At 37.4% G+C, this 22,418-nt stretch overlaps 1 protein-coding gene across 7 annotated transcripts in view; it reads left to right on the top strand.

Annotated features, from left to right (window-relative positions):
• Nucleotides 1–22,418, top strand: part of LOC113983478 (WD repeat containing planar cell polarity effector) — a 147,381-nt gene that overhangs the window by 38,904 nt on the left and 86,059 nt on the right. For all 7 annotated transcript variants that reach the window (XR_005563499.1, XM_039381134.1, XM_039381139.1 and 4 more), the window contains exons 3-8: nucleotides 4,992–5,076; nucleotides 6,758–6,802; nucleotides 7,637–7,687; nucleotides 10,128–10,198; nucleotides 10,450–10,509; nucleotides 19,088–19,202. Coding sequence is in view for 6 of the 7 variants with exons in the window: in XM_039381134.1 (XP_039237068.1) it covers nucleotides 5,016–5,076; nucleotides 6,758–6,802; nucleotides 7,637–7,687; nucleotides 10,128–10,198; nucleotides 10,450–10,509; nucleotides 19,088–19,202 (403 nt within the window). In the remaining variant the exon portion in view is untranslated. The remainder of the gene's footprint in view (nucleotides 1–4,991; nucleotides 5,077–6,757; nucleotides 6,803–7,636; nucleotides 7,688–10,127; nucleotides 10,199–10,449; nucleotides 10,510–19,087; nucleotides 19,203–22,418) is intronic.

Raw genomic sequence — 22,418 nt, forward strand, 5'->3', positions numbered from 1 at the left:
GTTATGTCAGGGAAGGTTTGGGTTGGATATTAGGAAAAGCTTTTTCACCCAGAGGCTGGTTGGGCACTGGAACAGGCTCCCCAAAGCAACGGTCACATCACCAAGCCTGTCTGAGTTCAAGGAGCGTTTAGACAATACCTCAGGCAAATGATGTGATTCTTGGGCATGGTCCTGTGCAGGGCCAGAAGTTGGACTTCAATGATCCTTGCAGGTCCCTTTCAACTCAGGATGTTCTATGACTGTGTGATTTTATGGAATAGGAGAACACAAAAGGATGCTCTGTGACATTTCTTATAAAATAATTCCTGGTATTTTATTATTTGCCAAGAAATTCTGATACCATGTGAGTAGTGAAAATTAATTCTGCAGCATTTTCTTTTATTTGGGCTTTCTATCCTGTAATATCTGCCCAAATCCACATCTGAAGCACCTTTACTGGTATATGTACACTTGCCATTGCAGCAGCTCTGTAACTTTGCCAAAGCATAGAGGGACCTGCTTTCTGACTGGCTGTGTATTTCACCTTGTTTCCACTCCTTAGGAGTGTATCCCAAACTACAGCAATATTTTGGGGGAGATTGCCCTTATTTATTGCTCTTTCACTGGGAATGTTGTGTTTCTGGGAGCACGTTGGCCCACCTTCAATGGAATAGGTCATCAAATGCTGCCCTGTAGCCTGCAGTTTACTCTTAGAGGGGCATTTCAGACAATATTGTCACACCAAGCCATGCTTCTGGCACATGACCTACAAAATTCAGATGGTCTGTTGTAGTCAGTATCTCCTTTTCTCTAGCTCTAGATTGCTCCTAGTATGTTTTCAGAGGTCATGTTCTTGGGATGCACTCACCTCAGGAGCTGAGCATTGCCTTTCACGAGCACCCCACTCTCCCAGGTAACTATGGAAAGAGAAGAAATGCAGTATCACTGCCCCAAATCACTCAGGCAGTGCACAGTTTATAATTGTTTGTCATGACAGCATCTCTATTGGAGGTGTCAGAAAGGACTCTTGATATCAATTTTGGTATTTGTTGAGGTTTCAGAGGGGCCAGGCAGTTATTTTCTGGATGATTTACTAAACTGAAGATTTTTTCTTAAACAAAACAATCAACACAGACACTGGCACAGGCTGACCATTGCAAAACATCTCCATTTGTCAGTAAGCTTTTGCAACCACTAAAATATCCCTGTTGTTCATGATATTGTGAAAGCACACAGTTGGTATTGTGTGAGCCAGAGGAAGAACAGCTGGTAAATTCAATTCCAGTTTTACCTTAACAGTAGAGTTATTTCATCCCATTTTTTTCCTGATTCTAATCAGTTTTAAAGAGGGAAGGATGGAGTCCTTAAAGCTCAATGGGAGGAATTTTTATTTTTTCTTACCTACCTCTTGGCAATAGCGGGGCCCAGCTCACGGAGTTGAAGGAACATTGTAAATTCTGAGAGGCACTTTTCAAATACAGAAAGGTCACTTTGTAGTCATCATCCTCATCCCCATTGTGCTGGAATATAATGATGTGGGAAATGGTGAGATGTAGTTGCATAACTCTGAAAGTTACCATGTATTCCTTCAGAAGGAACAAGAAAGAATAATTCCTCTGAACAAAATATTCAGACTTTACGATGCCATATTTTGTTACAGAAACAAATTTTCTCTCTTTTTTTTTTTTCCCTGTAGAGTATAACTAATCAGAAGGTATTTGAGATTAGAATTTGTTAGACTGGAGCAGTATTTTTGGGCAGATGTCCATTCTCACTGGCACAACAGTAACAAGCATTCCAATAATTAGCTGATTAGTGAGTGTTCAGAGCCCAAGGAAAGGGAGCAGAAAAAAAGCTAAACTCAAGATAATAATAATTGACAAAATCTCTTCTCCCTTTTTAGGTACATTGAGAATTTTGCTTTCTCAGTGTGGAACTGAAGGGCTGTTCTTTAGAAGTCTTTGAGGTTTGACATTTTCTTACAAACTTTTTTTTTTCCCACATTTTTGAGGACAAATTTTTGAAAAGTACGTGTCTTGCACACTGGGTATTTAGTGCTCACTTGAAAAATTACTTCTGTTTTTTTGGCAAGTTCCCTCCATGTGTCTAACAGTGAAAAAAATAAGGACTCGAAAGTCATCTCTGATCTGTCAGTTGGGAAGGCACACAGCAGTATTATGGGAAGGCTTGGGAGGACACAACTGGAAATGCCCATGCAACCTGCATACAAGAGCTTTGGAATAATTCAGGGAATTTGTGTTAGGTTATCTGTCATGCCAAAGTCTTCTAGTCTTAGCTTGTGTTTTGAGTTTGTGCAGTAAGATTTTAGAGGAGGGCGGTCTACAGGGGTGGCTTCTGTGTGAAGCTGCTGGAAGCTTCCCCCATGTCCAACAGAGCCAATGTCAGCTGGCTCCAGGACAGACCCACCGCTGGCCAAGGCTGAGCCCATCAGTGATGGTAGTAACGCCTCTGGGATAACGTATTTAAGAAGGGGGAAAAGCTACAGTGCAAGAGCAAATTGCAGCCAGAGAGAGGAGCGAGAATACATGTGAGGAATAACTTTGTGGACACCAAGGCCAGGGAAGAAGGAGGGGGAAGAGGTGGTCCAGGCACTGAGCTGTCCCTACAGCCTGTGGTGCAGACCATGATAAGGCAGCTGGGTCCCTACAACCCATGGAGGTCCACAGAGGGGCAGAGATCCACCTGCAGTCCATGAAGGAGCCCACACTCAAGCAGGGGGATGCCGTAAGGAGGCTGTGGCCCAATAGAAAGTCCATGCTGGAACAGGCTCCTGGCAGGATCTGTAGCCCCCTGGAGAGAGCAGCCCACGCTCAAGCAGGTTTGCTGGCAGGACTTGTGACCCCACACTAGAGCAGCCTATTCCTTATGGGGGAATAGGAATATTCCCATGAGGGGCCCACGCTGTAGCAGTCTGTTCCTGAAGGGCTGCACCCTGTGCAAGGGACCCACACTGGAGCAGAGGAGGAGTATGGAGTCCTCCCCTCAAGGAGGAAGGGGTGGCAGAGGCAAAGTGTGACGAAGTGACTGCAGCCCCCATTAACTGGGGGGAACAGGTACAGAAATCAAGAGTAAAGTTGAGCCCAGGAAGAAGAGAGAGGTGGGTAGAAGGTGTTCTTAAGATATGATTTTATTTCTCATTATTTTGCTCTGTTTTGTTTGGTAATAAATTAAACTGATTTCTTCAAGTCAAGCCTGTTTTGCCCATGTCAGTCAGTGATCTCTCCACATCCTTTTCTTTACCCACAGGCCTTTCATTATATTTTCTCTCCCCTGTCCCCCTCAGCAGGGGAGTGAGTGAGAGTGGCTTTGGTGGGCACATGATGTCCTGTCAGGGTCACCCCACCACACCTTGCTTCTGGGCAATGTGCCTTCCCTCCAGCTGAACAGATCATCTGCCACTCAAAGGTGTGTGAGGGTTTTTTTAAGTCAAGCCATGGTAGGATTTTGAGAAGGTCACTCAATTTGATGACTTCCTATTAGTGAGAGATTCTGATCTAGGATCTATGGGCCCTGGGGAATGAAAGTTTTGTTTCACTTGCTAAAGTAAGGAAAAAAAAGAGAAAATAAATAAAATTATAATGTACAGTCTTCTTTTACTTTAGTCCATATGGAAAAAGATGGGCTGCTGTCATCCATATTTATACCGAAATGGTTCCCATGTTCAACAGACCACCATGCTACTAATCTCCTTGCATTTTTTTTCCAAATCTCATTCTCACCCAAGATGAAGGTATATTTACTAGATCTGTGTTGTGAGCTTTCTCTTTTTTTTTTTTTTTTTATAGAACTATGGGATTTAGTAAGTCAGCAAGACTTTTTGTACATTTGGGGATCAGTGGAAAGAAAATGCTATTTCCACTTGGTGCTATTTCAGTGGATTAGGCAGTACTTCAAAACATACACATTAGCTTGAGTGATAATGCCTCAAGGTCTCCCAGCTCTGCTGGGACCATGATAGCTTCCTTGATGCCACCTGAGATTCTTGCACGTGTTTTTCTTCATGGCACTCTTGACACAAAGGTCTGGTACTCTATGTGATAGAAATTCTGCAGTCATCTCGTAATTGATTCACTGTCTAAATGGCACTCTTGGAAAGCAAATTAAGAGTCTACTTCAAAAAAGAAAAAAGTTCAAGCATAATACCACATTAACAGTGGTCCTAAAGTTGCATAAATACCACTGCTGAGTCCAGCTTTCAGTGGATCCTTGGGTTTGGAGAAAGTAGTGAAAGTCATTCATCTGATGGCCCACTGCAGAAAATCACTCAGGGAAGTCTGCTGGGTACTGTGTCTTGGAATATTCCCAATTCTCCTTTGAAACACAAACATCCTCTGCTGGGAATAGTCAGATGGATTGTTTAAAAAAACATAGCAAACATATAATAAGTAGCCAGTGTACATAATATTTCAACTCATATTCTATATACTTAGCATCTGTTGTTTTGTCAGTTCTAATTGATTTATTCTAAGTGCTTTTTTTTTATTTGGGAAGACATCATTTGTTGGTTTTGGCACTGTAACTAATATCTGCAGATGTTGTGTTCAAAGCTGTTTCTTGACTATATTGACACTTCCCAATGTACAACATTTAAAAAATTTGGCCTGACAGTCAAATTTTCCTATCTAAACCGGATATTTAAAGAGTGGTTCCACTTTTGCCTATGTCAAGGTAATAACTATACAGTAAAAATAGATTATAATGTTTATATAAGACACATCAAGTGCAAAATTATTTACTTTAGTAAGAGCAGCACATTTAAAGAAATGTTGATTTGTGTCTGTGTATGATGTGTATATAGACATATTCTATTTCTTATCCTATTCTTTCCCATGCATTATTCATTTTATTGTAGTCAAAAGCAACAGCTTACATACAGCAAAATATTGTCAATGCTAGGTTCTTCTAGCACTTAGTTTCCAAAATACCTGCAGTTTCACTGGTGGTAGAGGGTAATAAATTGGCTCATGAGGTTTCTCTCCTCCTTTTCCCAGTGCTAAGGCCCCATACGTCACCAGATGTCCTTCTTCCTGACTGAGATGTTTCTGTGGTCTTTGAAGACCAACTTACGTATTAGAGGTGAGCTCTTACCTGTTACTAAAACAAAACATCAAAGCTTGTTGGTGAATATTAAACTAATGTAAAATTCTGACTACTCAAATGAAATGGTTTTTTTTATACTTAAGGGAAAGAAAATTAGGCAGCAATATGGTGTTTGAACTTGGTCAGCTTCTTTGCTTGTCTTGCCACAGAACTGGAGCATCCTTTCAAGTAAAAAATGTTAAGATTATATTTAATTGAATGCATTTCTCTTCTCAGGAAGCCATAGTCTACTTGATTGTAAGCTTCAGTGTAATTTTGGGTGAATGATCTATAGTCAAGTGATTTGCAGAGGCATTGTGATTTGTACTCAATGGGCAAATAAGAAAATACTGCATCTTCTGGGTGTTTTGCATAATTACTTGAAATTTTATACTTGTAAGGACATATTTATCTAATTAATTGATTGTTCCAGGAGACACATGACTAATTACTAGCCATGTAGAAATTACCTTCGTTCGTCTTGCCTTGCTATTGCTAAAATATAATACTGAAAAAAACCACTGGTTTATAAGTGGACCACATCAAAATATTATTTATGACACATCATACCAATTGTAGTGTACAATACTTTTGCTGAAATATTATTTTGAATGATCAGTGGATATTCAGTTGAACACTATTATTCAAATATTGACTCAATGTGCCTTTGACATCCCATCTTTGTGTGAGAGCTGTTCTGTAACAACAAACAACATCAAAAAGTCAAAAGCTGTATTTCGTAGAAGTCTGATGGTTTAAATAAATCACAGTTGTGATTTATTGTAGTTAAAAGAGTGTGTTGCTGTGCCTATTTTCCACTTTTGACCTTCTTGCTTCCATTTATTCGTTGCCTAGAGACCTCGTTCAAAAATTCTGAGGCAGAAGGGAGGACTGCTGTCCTGGTTTAAAACCTGCCTGCCATTTCAGTGTCTTCCTACCTTCTTCCTCCATGTACAGAATTTCTCCCCATGGTATATCCGTGTCTGAGTTTAGAAGGAGATGGATGCAGTGACAAGCTAATTATTTAAAAAAGATGCAGTGTAACACTGTCCTTTAGGTCTGCTCAGTGCATCTTGCCTTGGCACACCCAACTATTTACCTGTCAACCACATCAGGAAGTGACTGGTGTGGTTGCAGGCCCAATGTAGCTGAAACATCCAAATTTCTTTGCCTTGGGAACCAGGTAGACGATATTACCTATAAATTAAGAATATTGGATCCTTTGACAGAGCAGCTTTATGAGTTCATCAATCTTAAAAAAATGCTGTTGTCTTTAACTCAGCTGTGTCAGTCATTAGGAAACATTTTAAGTTATTCTAAGGTACACTTTTCACTGTGATCCCTACCTTTCCTTGTGAAAGAACACAAAATATGCTGATTAGGAAGGTGGTAAAAATACTTTTGCATGTTGGCAGCTGGAAGAGAATCAAAGCGTATGTGAAGGTAATGACAGCTCCAAATAAATTTGTCACATCCTTTTTCATGCCTTGCCTGCTGGTTCTTGGAAGTCCTAATGGTACTCAGGCTGTATGCTGGGGTTTTTTCACCGTTGCTTGTATTTTAATACCTGACACTGTTTCAGCTGGCAAAAACTGAGATGCTGAACTTTGCTTGCTAAGTTGTGTTCTGTTTCTAGTGTCACATCCATAATGAAATATATTAACATTTATTTGTGTAGATGAAGACATTGGGATCCACCAGTACTCTGAGAAGAAAGAGCCAGGTAAAATATAAATAATCGTAAGTGAAACTAAACAAAACCTCAAAATGTTCAATGATTGACACCAAAAATGCAACTTCGAATTTCTTGTTGATATATGTCTCTTTATTTCTATGGAGTAAGGAAACATAGAAAAAGATACTCTCTCCCAATTTACGTCAGAGTATTTGAAAACTTTTTAAACCAGAGAAGAAAAAAAAAATTGGAAAAATATTCACTTTATGCCACTAGAAACATCAGTGGGAACTTATACTCTGAATTCTTATGTTTTTTAAGGTATTCTCTGTTCTGTTCAGCCCAGCACATGCTGGGACCCCAGCAGAGGGCATCTCGAACGCGCCGCAGTGCCAGTCCGGCCTCGGCGCCCTGCCTGCTATCTGAAATGGCCATTTCAGAGAGAACGATCCATTTTCTTTATCTGATTAATCCTGTTAATCCTACAAGTTTCACCACGGGTCCAAAGGTCTGTTGGGCTGGAATTACCCCCTCTTTGGGTCCAGGGTAGCACAGTCATCCCTGTGGTCCACACTCTGCTGTCTGCGTGGTTCTGCCGGTAGACAGACGGACTCAGCCCAGTCCTGGGCTCAGTTGCAGCTCCCTTCACTATCTGATGAGACTGGGGGGCTCAGTAACACCAGCCCACCTGCTGGGCTCTGTAAGCCTTTCTTTCACTGCGAATTTAAGGTATCTCCCTTACAAGGTGAAAACATCGGGGCTGTCTTAATTTTTTCTGGTAAATTTCTGTGTTTTATCAAACTGTGTGCGTCCTCTAATATTAATATTTGCTGACAGCACTTGTAAGGATTATCATTCCTCTTTTCATCCTCTTTCCTTTAGCATCACAGATGAAGCACAGTTACTTAGAAGAGAAGCAAAAGCTAGCAGAATGTAAGGATATTTTCTGAGTTTCTTGTTACAGTAAGGCCAAATTGTTAATTTCGATTACTGATGTCTCTGGAAAAGCATTAAAATAACCTCAGACTGCTTCTAATCTAACTTTCTGCACATGTCATCCAAGATAGATGGTCACAGAACTACACAGCACAAGACAATTGAAAATTTGTAATTATTCCTTCCTAGTATATTTGCAATCTGGTTTTTTTTCTGTCACCAAGCATGGTAGCATGTATTGCTTCTCAAATCCAGTGTCGAAAAGAATCACAAAAATAATTCAGATTTTTCCTTATGAAATTTTACTTAGCAGATGAGCAATAAACATTTTCCCAATCAGCTCTTGAATTGCAATACCAGCTGCCTTAAAACTGAAAATTATAACTTAAGTACTTTCAGGCAAAATCAAATTCCAGATTAATAATCAGCTGCCTTCATAGAATGCTTTTAGCTTTTAAACATTTACACTGTTCCTGCATTACCTGGTTCAAAGCAATTTCAGTTCATATTACCACACAGCAGTACTGTGGCAGTTAAAGATTTTTTTGTATTTAGTACAATTTTTCTTTAGCTCAAGTTTTACAACTCCTGCATAGTTACTATTGCTCAGAGCATTCCTTAATGTTCAAACATTATTACATGACAACTCTGAAAAATCTAATTGATTTTTTTTAGACAACTTCACCAAGGAATATCTGTGCTGTTACCAGAATGAAAATTTCCACGGAACTGTGCACACATTTGAAGGCAAAATGTGTTCTGGAAGGATTAGTTCTTTGCAGCACCATTAGGTGTGTTTGGAGCAGGTTGAAGCCCCGCTGGGGATGAGTGTACAGGTTCATGCAGCCACGTGGTCGATCTACACCCACTGCAGAGGGTTGTGTGTCAGTGGGAATCAATAGAGCTCTGTGAAGGTGGGGAGGTGAGGAAGAGTTGCACACAGGGAGGAGCATCACAGGTTTACATCCCTTGTGCTCAGTGTGGCGTTACCTTACAGGCACTGCATGTCTGAAAGGAGAAGCAGGCCTGTTACATGCCAGCCCTGGCTGTTACGTGTTATACGTGCGACAGGCAAAAGGAGCACAAGCTGCTGCACTTCATTGCTCTGAATACAGGGGTGCCCTTGGCACAAAGCCTGCATGGCACATTTTGGAAAAAGGAGCACTGGGGAACTTTATTCACAGCTGTTGATTTGTACAGATAGTTTGGTATCTGCACAGGCAATTTCCCATTTTGCATATGTGGATAAATATTCCAGCATTTATGAAGGCAGCCACTGAAAATGTGATCTTACATGCCTAATTAATATTATCATAACAGTTACACCAACACTGGCTTCAGTCCAATAAAACACAAAGAGAAGTTGTATGCTGGTGTCCTCTTTTGTTGATATATGAAATCCTTCATTTTTTCACTCTATAGCACTCCTATTGTAAGCTCCTTTTTGCAGGGAGGTTTAAGCATAACTGCTAAGTCATTCAGTCTGGAAGTTGGCATACAAACTGACAGCCTGGAGCTCAAAACTTTTCATCAGGTTTCCTTTAAATAGGAACAGATTTTAAACAATGTGTTCTAGTTTCTCATGGGTTTTATTGTACACTTATGAACAGAGAACTGCTCACTTTTAAATGAAGAAATTTCACAAGTTATTAGAGCCTGATTCTCAGCCATGAAACAAGCCAATTACTGGCAACTCCAGAGGAAACTTTGCCTCCTGGTTACTAGAATTAGGCCAGAATTTCCACAATAGTGTGCTGTACATTATTAAATTTGTTAAAGAACTTCAGCAGTCATGCAGTTTCTTCTTTACTTGACTTGGCAGATTCTTCAGACCAAATTTTCAAAAGCAAATCCTATAAATAACTATACTCTATAAGTTATGGCATTCACAATTGCCTGTTTTTAATACTTCTATATATGCATATATTCATGCATATATATTTTGCAGACGTGTTAGTGCCTGCTTTTTGAAACTAGGCAATGAAATGTTAGTTCAGAAGAATAGAATCTGTTTAGGATTTGATAACTTAAATCTGAGTTAACATACTGAACAGGAGACACTTTTTCGTTGCAAGCTGGGTAAGGTCCTGAGAGCTTTATGCATAATTGCCGTGTGGAAGGCATGGTCAGTGTGGATAGAACATGCCAACTGTTCCTATGACTGAGCCTTCCAAAAGGAGATCCTTTGACAATAGAAACCGCAGCCATTTCCTTCCAATGGTGGGTAAGTTTTACGCTTAAAGTCACTCCTAGGAATCCTAGTTTTGTGTTTCCACAGAAAAGGAAGCTCAACTTGAAGAACTTTTTAAATTATGTGTAAAAATGTTTGTACACGTTCCCACACGTGCATACACACACACACATATATATATACAGTCACCTATATATACACATTTCTCTACCTTCTGCTTTTTTTTTTTAAACTTTTATTTGACAGCCCGAGATTATCCTTGGATCCTGAAAAGCAAGAGAGCAGACAAACTGCGAGATGCACTCAAGGAGGTGGAGGTACGTTTCAGAAGGTTTCAAGTACAGCAACATCTAATCCGGTTTTTAGACCTCTTTCAACAGCTTTAGTTTTCATAAAGATCCAACTCTCCCAGTGATGATAAATGTGCTTTTGTCTGGTGGGCTGTTCTAAAACAGCTGCATCTTTGTGTGGAATGCCTCATCTGTAAACTTGAAAAATCAGAAGTCTGTTAACCGATAGTGACAATGCGTGCTGCCAACTCCACTCTCTGTTTTCTGTTGCCCTCTAGGACTTAATGCAAAACACTCCATGTGTGCTGAGCAAATGGAAGAACAAACATACCTGTCAGGTATTGTGTTATGCAGTGTTCAGTCAGTGGTGCCAAAACAGCCATCCAGTGATGGAAGCAGCAGTGTTAAAATGTTAACTAACACCGAAAATCATTGGGCTTCTTTTAATATATGGGCCCTTTTTACCTAGATTGGGTTTATTTAAATTTCTGCTCCGAAATACATGCCTGAAATAAAAATCTGGGGTTTATCAACACAAAAAATTACATTAAAGGGCCCTGATTGTGAGAGATGATGAGGATGATTATTGCTGCTGTTGTTGTGGTTATTGTTATTATTAGTCTTATTGTTTGGGGAAACTGAAAACATCCTCAGAATAGCAGGCTGAGGGACCAGTTAAAATATATAGACAAGTCTGTGGAATATGACACATATAATCTGTGTTATATTATATTTTTATGTCTTAATTATTTTCATGTCTGTCACTGTTACTTTATTCTTGTGTAATATGGGAGGGAAACTGTAACTCTAAACCAACTAGATCATTAATCAAGTTATGGAATAGGAGATATTGTGACATGTGGCACACATACAGCTATGTTCTCTGGCTGTATGAGTTCCACATATTGTACAAGAAAAAACTTTTCACATCCTCATTACAACAGAGCAGTAGGACAGGTAGGAGAGCTGAACATGACATGTGCTTTATCTCCTTAATCATGTGCTTCTTCTGAAAAACATATGTCATGAATTTTATATATTTATACAGCCTTCATGAGGAATTGCATCATATTTGAAACTGCTTGGCATGGGGAATACTTATCAATATAACTGTTTCTAAAAAGAAATTTTATCTTCTAACTTTTATGCTTTTTAAGTGTCATAATTTTTTCTTGTCATTCAAATAGCTCCAAATGTGGGCCAACAGAATGAATATTAAATATCTGAACATTATACAGCTAAAATTCCAGGAATATCTTTAGGAATAGCAAAATGTTTAAATATTTGATATGCCAAATGGTATGTAGTATTTTCACCTCAATAATAAAAATATTATTGTCTAAGCTACATTTGCCTATCAGATCTTACCCCTAGTTAATGTCTATCATTCATGTACAGATTACATGTATATATCTGTGAATGTTAATCTTCTAAAGCTTATTTAAATATTAATTGTATGCTAATTTAGAGGATTCGTTTTTTCCTGTTATTATTGTTCTGATTAGGAAAGGAGTTTAGTTAAGAAATACTGAGTCAATTAGCTGTGAGTGTATTCATTTTCTTCCCAGTTTGCTGTCTCTTCATTTGCTTTCCCTGTCCATTCTTCCTTTATCACTTTCCTTCCCCTCCCATCTGTCTGCATCCACCCTCATTCTTTACAAACACATACTTTGGAACAGTGAACTTCTTTCCAGAATGTGATCATTCTGCCTTCATCATATAAGGCCTTTTGTTGACTGTCAGTTCTGTATAAAATCCTTCTTTTTTTATTTTTTGACTTAGCACCCTCTAAGTAATTTCAGGCTTTCATCAACATAAATGAGACAAATACAATTTTACTTATTTCTTGTACAAGATGGGAAAGAAAAAGAGATGGGTGCTTTTATCTTAGTATATTAGGTCTAGCTCTATATTGGGTTGAATAATGTAAAGGAGTAGTTTAATTAGTTGAGTATTTTTGGGGTTTCTGTAGGTGGTTTTCATGGCCAGAGTATAAGTGATGGTGTAGGTTATAACATAGCCAGAGTGAAAGTTATAGATAAAAATCACAGTCATTTCTCTGTCCTTAAATTCTCCTTTTGGTTTCTCAATTACAAAACAAAATATCTTTTTGCATAATAGTGGCTAATTATTGAAATCTCCAACAGGGCTTAGAATGTTTTGCTGAAACAATTGTGTTATTCCACTGTCTGTCTTCCTGAAAATAAAAGACCTCCAACAAATGAAAATAAAATAGAGAAAAATGAATCATTTGGAAGAGTCTAGAACAGAAAAGCTGTCTTCTATCAATTTTGATGTCAGATGGTTTGTTTTTCTGCTCCTCATCTCTCTTTGAGCATTTTACAGCAATAATTGGATTGTCCCTTTTTGATGCAAATATTCTGAAGCCTCTGGAAAAGATGTTGTACGTTTATTTTTTAATTTTATGTAGAATACTAATCAAATGTTTCAGCAGAAAGTGCTTACCATGTAATGCTGGGATCTGTGGCATAGCACCATTGTATTCACAGCCTCTTTTATATGGATACCAGAGCTAGTGGGAAGAGTCCAGTTTGCATTAACCTTCAAGAGTAATAGAAAGCAACGTGTCAAACAAACAGCATGAAGAGCCTGTAGTGAATTACCCTGATTGTCATAATTGCGATGTTTTGGGGTAAATTTGAGTATATGGTTTAATTACAGTATCTTTTTTTTTTTTTACCTCTTTGGTTTTAGTAGCAATACATTGTCAAATAAACACATGTATAGAAATTTAAGTATTGAACTCAACAGCCATCATATTTTTCAATAAATGTTCTTTGTATTTGAATCTGCCATATCCGTACCTGAACCAGGAATAATACTCTTTGTATTGTAATAACAATGTACCATCCAAAAACTCAGTGGCTGCTGAACCTTGAGCAAGACAGAACAAATGGAAAGAAATCTGAAGGGTGATACAATGATAACAAGGCTATCCTTTAAAAGAGTGGTAGAATTTCCCTCAGATTTTGTGAAAAACAAAGGACTGCTGCTAGTGTGCCTTCCGTAACCTAAACATCAATATTCCTAATCCCTCACTGCTTCCTCCAACACTTCCATCTTAAAACTAGCCCACAGGCAAAAATTGGGGGCTATAATTTTACATATGCATCTGCTAAAAATAAATGTGCTGTCACACTAACCAAATGACCAATTAGACTTCATGCATATGTCTCAGTGAGAAATCTTGTTGATCGCATGAATGTATTTCTCAAAGTTGGCTTTTCTATAGGAGTTTGCCTAGAATGACCATAACGTTGGCCCAGCTTTCTACCTTTCTGTTCATTTTATGCATCAAAATCTCTCCTATTACTTTTTTTTTTGTACAATTAGTGCACTAGAAGTTTTACATTTGCTTCCTTGTCCGTTGCCAAAAAAAAAAAATCCATTGACCTTTATTTTTACAGTGCTAAGTACACATTCTAGTATTGCTTAGGGCTTCTGAAATGGATGATGTGCCAGTTCATGTAAACATAACCTAGACAGTACAGGGATTTTTGTCAAGGAGCTTGCTCTCATATTTAAAAGAGTTTAGTTGAGTCCTAAAGGGCTGAGGTCTTCTCTTTAGCTCTGTTCCAATAGGATCTGAACCCACACCATTTCTGTATGGTACTTCTGACCCCCAACTTTGATGACCTGTGTTGAGTTGCTGAAATAATCCTATAATCTTCAGTTAGCTGATGTCAAAGGAAAATAAATAGACCATAGAAGAAGGATGATGGGAAAAAGACAAGAAGTCTTTACAATAAGATGCCACTGTGCTCCTCAGCTTTCCCTACTGAGGAGTAATAACCTAAGGAATTAATTTTATCAGTATTGTTGAGTTTACTCAACTCAGCCCTGGCTGCTTCCCTTCTTCTTGGTCTCCTTCTCTAATTCTTTGGAATGCTTTTAAGTTTTGCCACAAAATCATGAAATCTTCCTATGAAATTATGCCATTGGTTCAGTTTGGTTTTACAATATAAGGCAGTAAAAATTAATGAAGTCTAGCCAAAACATTTGATTTCCAACTTTTTTTTAGTTTTACATTTGCATTACGGTGTTGAATTAAACACATGCCAACACTGTTATACATTTTATTGAATCAGAGCCAAGCACTAGCTATGAATCATATCTATTACCTGCTAATGAAAAAGATTTATGTATTCTTTGCTAAATTGTTTTGATTTCATTTAATTGTGCTTGTGTTGCAATTTACATATGCATATAAATGGTTTTTCTGTTGCCATCACTGGCATACTTAGAACTGGATTCTGAATTGAGATCCACAGCAGTGTTTTCTGACATGGCCTGTTCTATCACCTACAATGCCCATAAGCAAAGTGATTTAGCAAGCTATGTGGTGACATAGAGCAGCACATTTGATATCAAAATCAAGTCATTCTGGCTAGAACACATGAGCAGCTAGCACCCATCACCAGTTACTGAGGGGAGCACTGCCCTCATATTAAATTCTTTTGGTTGCTTTTGATCACAACCATAAATGTCTTGTGTGGTTTTAGATATTTGGAGCTAGAAGTACAAATGCATTGATTATTGTGAAACAGTAACATGTAACAACAATAACTTCATCTGTAATAAGGCATGCAACACAGTAATTATGGTGGAGTGGCTAAGAAAGCAATCTGGAATGAAGAGGTGGGGAAAAACCCTGGGAACCTGCTTGAACAAGAAATGCTTTGCAATTCTCTTCTCCTTTTGCATATTCCTTTGTCAGTTGGACTCTGTAAGAGAAAACAGTTTGCAGCAATATTTTTTACAGGCGTATTTTCCTTCTCTTCCAGTTTTAATCAGATAGAAGCAAATCCTGGCTTTGCTCCGCAGGTATCTTTTTAGGTAGAAGGGCTGATAAACAGCTAAGCTGCATGAATGAGGAGGCAAGAGCTAAGGTTTCTGAGGGTAAAGGAATCCACTCAAGTACATGCTTAAGTTCTACTAAACTCCGTAAGTCGTGAACCAGTACTTAAGTCCTTTGCTTAATAAAAACTAACGCAAATATAGATTAGACCATATTGCTATTGAGGAAGGGAAGGGCTAAGTCTTCCCCTGAGTATCCTCAGCTCCTTCTTATGTCTGTCTTGCTCATTGGAGGACAATTTTTGGCACATAAAGTACATAATCCCTTCTATCAAAGTCTTCACATTCAATCCTTGGTAATACTGATATTGTGGCCCTTCCTTCCCAGCATGTAGAATGACCACATGCCCAAACATTTCACTCAGACTACATTCAAGTACAAAGGCTCTGCCTATTCTTCCAGTAGTTGTGAAGTTGTGTTTTCATATTTTGTTTAGGAACACCTGGAGACTGTTTAAGTTGTAGAGATTACTCTTCTGATTTTATTTTTCCCATCACAGTACTTCAGTCTGAAAAATTTATGATGTGTTTCATTATTGTGAATTTCCTTCCCTAATTTAATATCTGTTAGATGGAATGATTTAGTGCCTGGTGTAAATAAAGCCTCTTACATTCGCTTTTATTCCTCAGAAATGATGGGCAGTTCCCTTGAGCAGTACTTTTTGGAGCTGAATCACTTTTTATCTGTGTTCAAGCCAAGTTTACAATCTTCCCTATTTGCTTTATATGCATTTGTACTTATGATTGGACTGCTCCCATCCACCAAAATGTGAGCTTAACTATACAAGCTTACGTGTACCAGCACTTAACCCTTGTTATCATGTAACAGTCTTTGCATAGACTACACTGTGAGAAACAAATTGAAATAGTGTTTTCAATTTGAGCACATAAAAATTTTCTCTGTTACAGAATATTTTTGACCAAAGATAGTCTAGAATCATAGAACCATTTAAGGTGGAAAGGACCACTGAGATCGAGTCCAGCTGTTAACCTAACAGTACCAAGTTCATCACTAAAGCATGTCCTTAAGTGCCACGTCTACATGTCTTTAATACTTCCAGAGATGGTGACTCCACCCCTGCCCTGCTCTATTTAAGTACCTGCTTGTATTTCATGGTAAACTTTAGGAACTAATTTTTAAAAATCCTCAGTTCTAATCCAAAACATTTTTAAAGGAAGATGGATTAAATACTAACCTTAAATGGCCATATAGGGTGAAAGGGCTCTGATTTACTTTTTAAATTTAGACTCTGAAGTTCCTAGAAGAATGAACTTAAACCTATGGAGCAAAGGTGTGTTACCAATCATGGTAAGTTAATAGAGTAAAAATTTGTTAAAGTAAAATTTAAGTTTTTCCCAGATTTCTCAAACTTCTGAGTAGTGTAATGGGAAAAAATGTTTTACTGTAAAATGAAAAGAAAGAGGGAACACAATGGGAAAAACAGTAAAAGCCATGGAAATTACACTATTTTTACCTTCTTTCTGTCATTCTATCATGTCATACTGATAGCATAAAGATCTATGCAATGTTGAAAATCCATAGCATTGGTTTAATGACTAGTTTCATAGATATAAAGCAAAGCACACCCATTAGCACAATATCTTATGTTTATATAAATGTCATCAAACACTGGAGCAGTTTTCATTAATTTTTATTCTAGCTCTGTAACAGGTATGATCTATGCCATTACCAGGAAATTATGAATTTACACCCTGAGTTTAAAAATGCTAACCTTACTTGATGCACTCAGGCCAAGAGTTTGCAAGCACATCTGCACACAGGGTAGTGGATGGACGTGTCAGCAGAATGACAAGCATGTGGCCTCATTCCATAATGCAGTCAGTCAAGATCCTTAACCATCAAAACACATTTTTTCCTGTTTGGCCTCCCCTCTTTACCTGGATGGGTGGTGTGTTTCCCTACTCTATCAGGTAAACCTGGAGGCTACAAACAGAGTTCTGATTCACAGTGGGTTTTCTCCCAGGTTAACTCCAGTTTGTTTTCCTTGCTCCCTGCAAGAACAGGAAGCCTAGGAACGACCTACCAGTATAGTAACACTTTCTGAGGGAAGGACGTAGCTCCCAAGCAAAGGTGTTGTGGAATAAACATATTGGAGAGTTTATTTGTATGATTGCACCATCTCTTCTGTTGGCACATAGCGCTGAAAGTTTTGGGGTGTTTTCTCTATCAGGCTAATATTCATTCAGTTACTTAGAACTGAGCTTTCTAGAGTACGTAATTTTTCTTGATCATTGCTTACATCACAGTTTGGCAACTTCTGGGTTTCAGCCCTCACTTTTTCAGCTGGGTTTTTCGGACATTTGTAGCTAGCAGTAGTCAAACTTTGCTGGACTTCACATTACCACATTGGAAATAAATTGTGATTTTATCTACTCTAACTTCAACATAAGGACAAATTGAAGTTTTGAAAGATTGTAATAAAAGCTGCATGAGTGTAACCGTGTCTAACATTTTTACTAGGACAAAACCTTAAAGGACATCTGTCATCGCAGGGAATATTGAAACATTGACTACATATATTTATCAAGTGAATGCATGATTAGATTTTGGCAGGATGGAGGCTGATCATTTTGTTCTTAAAAATTCATTTCACATCACATGTATTTTTTTGTTTCTATTTCACACATCACTAGAGTTTATTTTCAAAAAATGTTGGTTAATGATATTAGTCAGGGCAAGAAGATAATTTATTTAAATACACTTGTTCTGTTCTATGCTATGGAGAGCACAGAGCTGTAGTAATATAGCAAAATATGCATAACTGAGAGTTTCTGTAACTTAATTATCAGGAAAAGGGCATTGCACAAGGGGCAAGCTCAATTAGATAACTACATTCCTGTCCCTCATACTTTTTACTTATTATATAATCCAGTGGATCTCACTGCAAGAAAGTTCTAAAAATTATATTGCAAACATATTTGTCTCGTATCTCCAGCATAGAACAAAAAGGGATTTTTCTTCCTGCCAAATTCTCCTACAAGAGCAAGTGTTTCTCTAGTAGTTAATTTTTTTTAAAAGCACAGAGGTTTCTTTAAAAATCTGCTGTTAGGTAGAAGAAAGAGCTGGAGTCCGAGATTCCTGGCCTTTGGTGAGCCCTCTGGACTTGTCTGCAACAGTCTTTCCATTGAGGATTTCTTTTATGGGTTTTATTTTCTGATTTCCTTTGCTGTAATAGTTGCATTCAGAAAATAACTAATGGTTTTATTATGCAAAAATAAACGTTTTTCATAACTCCTCCCACTGAGAATTCTCTCTCTCATACAAGATAAGGCATCAGAAGGACCTGATAAATACTGTGACTTAGTCTTCAAGATTATATGTACCATTTAATTTAAATTAATTACACAGAATTATTCAATTAGCTCTGAAATAACCCTCTGACTATACTGTGCAACAGCTTAAATTCTTTCATTCTAAGAGAGACATCTATAACCTTATGTTGAGGAGTGAATGGGATTTATTGGGAGCTCACAGCTATCTCTATGGTAGGGCATCATTATTTAAGTTAAACAGTATATGAATGATCAGAAATAACAAGGATAGCAAAAAGGTGCTGGTTTTAATCTGTGATAATAATACAAAATTACCTTAAACTCTACTTTATATATTTTTTCATGCAGGCTGTGCAGTTATTTTATACAGAAAAGATCAGATCCATGGGTGATAGAGTGATCAGTGTCATTCCTTCCCTCACTCAGGACAGAATTTTGATCTCCATTTTTAACAAACTAATTCACTACATGTTATGTAATATTTGGGGACTTAGCATGCTGCTTCTTCAAGTGTTCAGCAACTGTAATTCTCGTACCCGTGTAATTCAGTGTGGTGTTACATCTCTCTCTTTCGTTGAAAGAGCTTTCAAAGTCATTATAAGACATCTTCACATCAATGATAATTCATTTTTGCAATTTTGAAAATTAGGTTACTACATAATGGACGGGGGATAATATGTACCTTGGAACGTTTCACTTTATTAATGATTTTTGATGTCTTGTTTTCTCGCTCTTTGGATTTAGCTCCTCTTTCACTCAGGTGTCTTGGTGTCCCTAAGCCTTTCTGGGCCACAGCTGGAGAAAGTGGTGATTGACAGGACCCTGGTGGGGAAGCTCATCTCCGACACCATCAGTGATGGTAATTACACCCATGTGCAAATCAATTGCCTACATTAACAATGGAGTAGAGAAATAGTATGTCAACAGGTAGACTAATTATTGCCACTGGGGACTTGCAAAGACAACAAGTAATTGCATGTAATGCCATAGTTACAACCCTCAGGACTAAGAACACTTTAAGAATAATTTTTAACATCAAAGTTTTCAGGCTTGTCAAATGCTGCGTGGGTTTCTAAAATTCAGTTTCTTACACATTGTAACCACTGTGAACATGCCATTTGAACTTGTCATGTTTATTTTGTTAAGTAGGAAAAAGGGACAGAACCAAACATTGGCCAATTGATTAATTACATGGGATAGTTATTATTGAAGTTATTATTAAAAAAGGCTGGGTAAGATTAGTTATGTGGAGGTATTCTGATTTAGTTTCTAAAAATCCAGAATCTCACTATTGTTATTAACTAGTGACTGCTTAAAATAAAGTTTTCATTTAATGTAGAAGAAAACTTACAAAAACATGCCTGTTTTCTGTACCTTTATGATATGACTACCATATCCTTGAGAAATCAATCAGGTATCTTGGCTTCTGCACAAGCAAGAATATGAAATTTTAATGTGAGCCTTATTACATGTGAATTATCTTCCAAATTCTTTAAAAGTAGGCCCACATTATATCCTTCTGGTAAGATTATGTGCTTAATTCAGGTTTGATCTTTAATGATTTATTTTCCTCCATACCCAGGCATCTATTGAATGTTGGCCTGGTTCTTTAAGAAACCTACAGTACTGTGTCCCTATGATCTTTTCTTATCAATGTATTGTAGTTTAGTCATGAAAATTAACATTATTATGTTTGTAGAATCTTTATTTATAAAAAAATTTAACCCTAGCCTCATTTTTTATCAACTAATTCAACAGACAGCATAGAACACATTTACTTTCTTGATTCCTTTTTTTCCACTCTTCAATTAAGTTACTGGATTCCATCTCCAATATTTTGCCCTCAGTTTCCAGAGGGAGAATATCATACTTTCAGGTGACAAAAAGTAGGAAAGCATGGAAGCTAAGGTTATACCCAAATTGAATTTGTTTGTAGAAATTATTTGGAATACTCTGTCTTCAAGAAAAATAAAAAATTAAATTATATGTATCATGCCTTACCTTGGCTTAATATGTCATAGAAATACAAATATTTGTCTAAAAAATACTGCTAACTAAAAAAGCTTACAACTAAAAAAATAATAAAGCAATAAATATGCTTTCCTACATTTATACCACTGTATTTATTATATAAACAACATTATATAATAGTTTGTCCTTATTTTCACTTTTTCAAGATTTTCCTAAACTTTCATGTTCACTAATACCCATGTCCAAAGGTGAAATAAAACTGCTTCTGTTCCATTAAAGCAAACCACCCAATAACTCATTGCAATACAGTTTTTATTTTCATGAACAACAGAAGATACTTTTATTACCCACACAAATGGTGTTCAAAATACAAATTTTTATTCTGAACTATTCCTATGTGAGAACCACAACATAATGTTGTCCCAGAGGAAATTCACTTTAATTCAAAAAAACTGCACATCTTTTCAAATCTGATTTGGAATTGGGCTTGTGATTATCAAGTTGGCCAAAAGAAATTCTATATTTAGCACAAGAACCCTGTATAAAAATAATATTTCTTACTTTAGCAACTGCGTATACATAGAAATGGATAAGGATTACAATCTGCTGAAATTACTTATGAAATGTTATAATTCTAATTTGAAGTAGCATGTTCTCTTAACATTTGGAATAAAGGTCAGGTTGTGTGCACAAAATACAGAATTAATACTGCTTTTGTAGTGCTCCTGCATCTAATAAAGTCCTCCTGGTTCTGATGATTTATAGGCAAAATTTCATCAGCATCTGAGGTGTGCTGTGGCTCATCTTTGATGTAAACTGTGTCTGTGAGGGCATCAAAATATTTTAACTGTGTGCATACATATTGAGGATACCACACTCAGTGGTTTTCAATTTTCATGTGTGTGCAGGATCTCAATTATGGCACTAAGTTATAGATCTCAGTTATAGTCAGATACTTTATCACCTTTTTTTTTCCCACCAAAAAAAGCTAATGTTACATTTCAAAGGCAATTATTTGGCTTTAAACTCTACCCTTTAGCATTTGCATACCAGATACTTCAGAGTTGTGCCAGGACATGGCTGTTGGAAAATGCAAGTGGTTATAAATCAGACTAAATCAAAGCAAAGCTGACTAGCCAGTTTTCCATGCTTCCATGTAAGACTGAACTGTCAATCTACTTAAGGATATGCAAAATTTAGATTTAAGAATCTGGGATATTAGTAGCAAGTGCTTTTTTAAGTTTGTTTTTCAGAGATTGTTCCACAGGGTTCTATTTGTTTGTTTTTAAATCCAGTTCCACTTTATTTGGCATTTTCTTTTTAACAGAGGTTTCTGAGTTTGCAGTCTGAACACAGCTTGCTAGCTTTACTTTAAACATGTTTCTCATCAATTATTCCTCGGTGATCTGGTAGTAGTTACCCTGATGACTCACTTCGTACTCAGACATCTCTTTAAATGTGGGTGCTGCTTGAATAACTGGGAAGATAACTTGGGAAAAATCCTAGATACTATTTTCTAAGTAATTTTCATTGACAGATTTGTTAATCACTTTTGTATTGAACTATTTTGGTCTAACACCCCCTTATGATAGCAGCAGGGATTCCACTGTGCTTTTCCAGACTCCAAGGGAGTCTGTTCCATCTGGGTTATTTGTATTGTTTGGGTACCCCCACATGTGAAGCTTTCATCAAATTCATAAACCCCCCTAAAGCATAATCCTGTATGTCTGCAGCAGCACCAGGAACCTTACGATGTCAAATACCAGATACACCTGGAGTACTAATTTGCATTTATCACCCTTAGCACAAACTTAGCTGTGTTAGGTGCATTTCTGAAATACTGGTGGATGTAACCGTAAGAAAAAAAAATACTGAAGGCTGAACTGAGATGAAAATTAATGTGGAAGGGCATAAAACATATATTTGGATGTAGTGGCAATTTGATATGAGATAATTTATTCGGGTTTGTGTAATCAGAGTACTCCTTAGGCTTTATTTCTCATTTCTGAGAAGGTCCTGGCAGGATGACACATTGATGTCTTTTAGGACATTACAGGGCTTTCAGTGCAATATTTAAGACACTGTCTTGAAAAAAATTGCTTTT

This window comes from Pipra filicauda, unplaced genomic scaffold (assembly GCF_003945595.2).
Source record: "Pipra filicauda isolate LSUMZ 115617 unplaced genomic scaffold, ASM394559v2 scaffold109_size3271384_pilon, whole genome shotgun sequence".
Lineage (NCBI taxonomy): Eukaryota > Metazoa > Chordata > Aves > Passeriformes > Pipridae > Pipra > Pipra filicauda.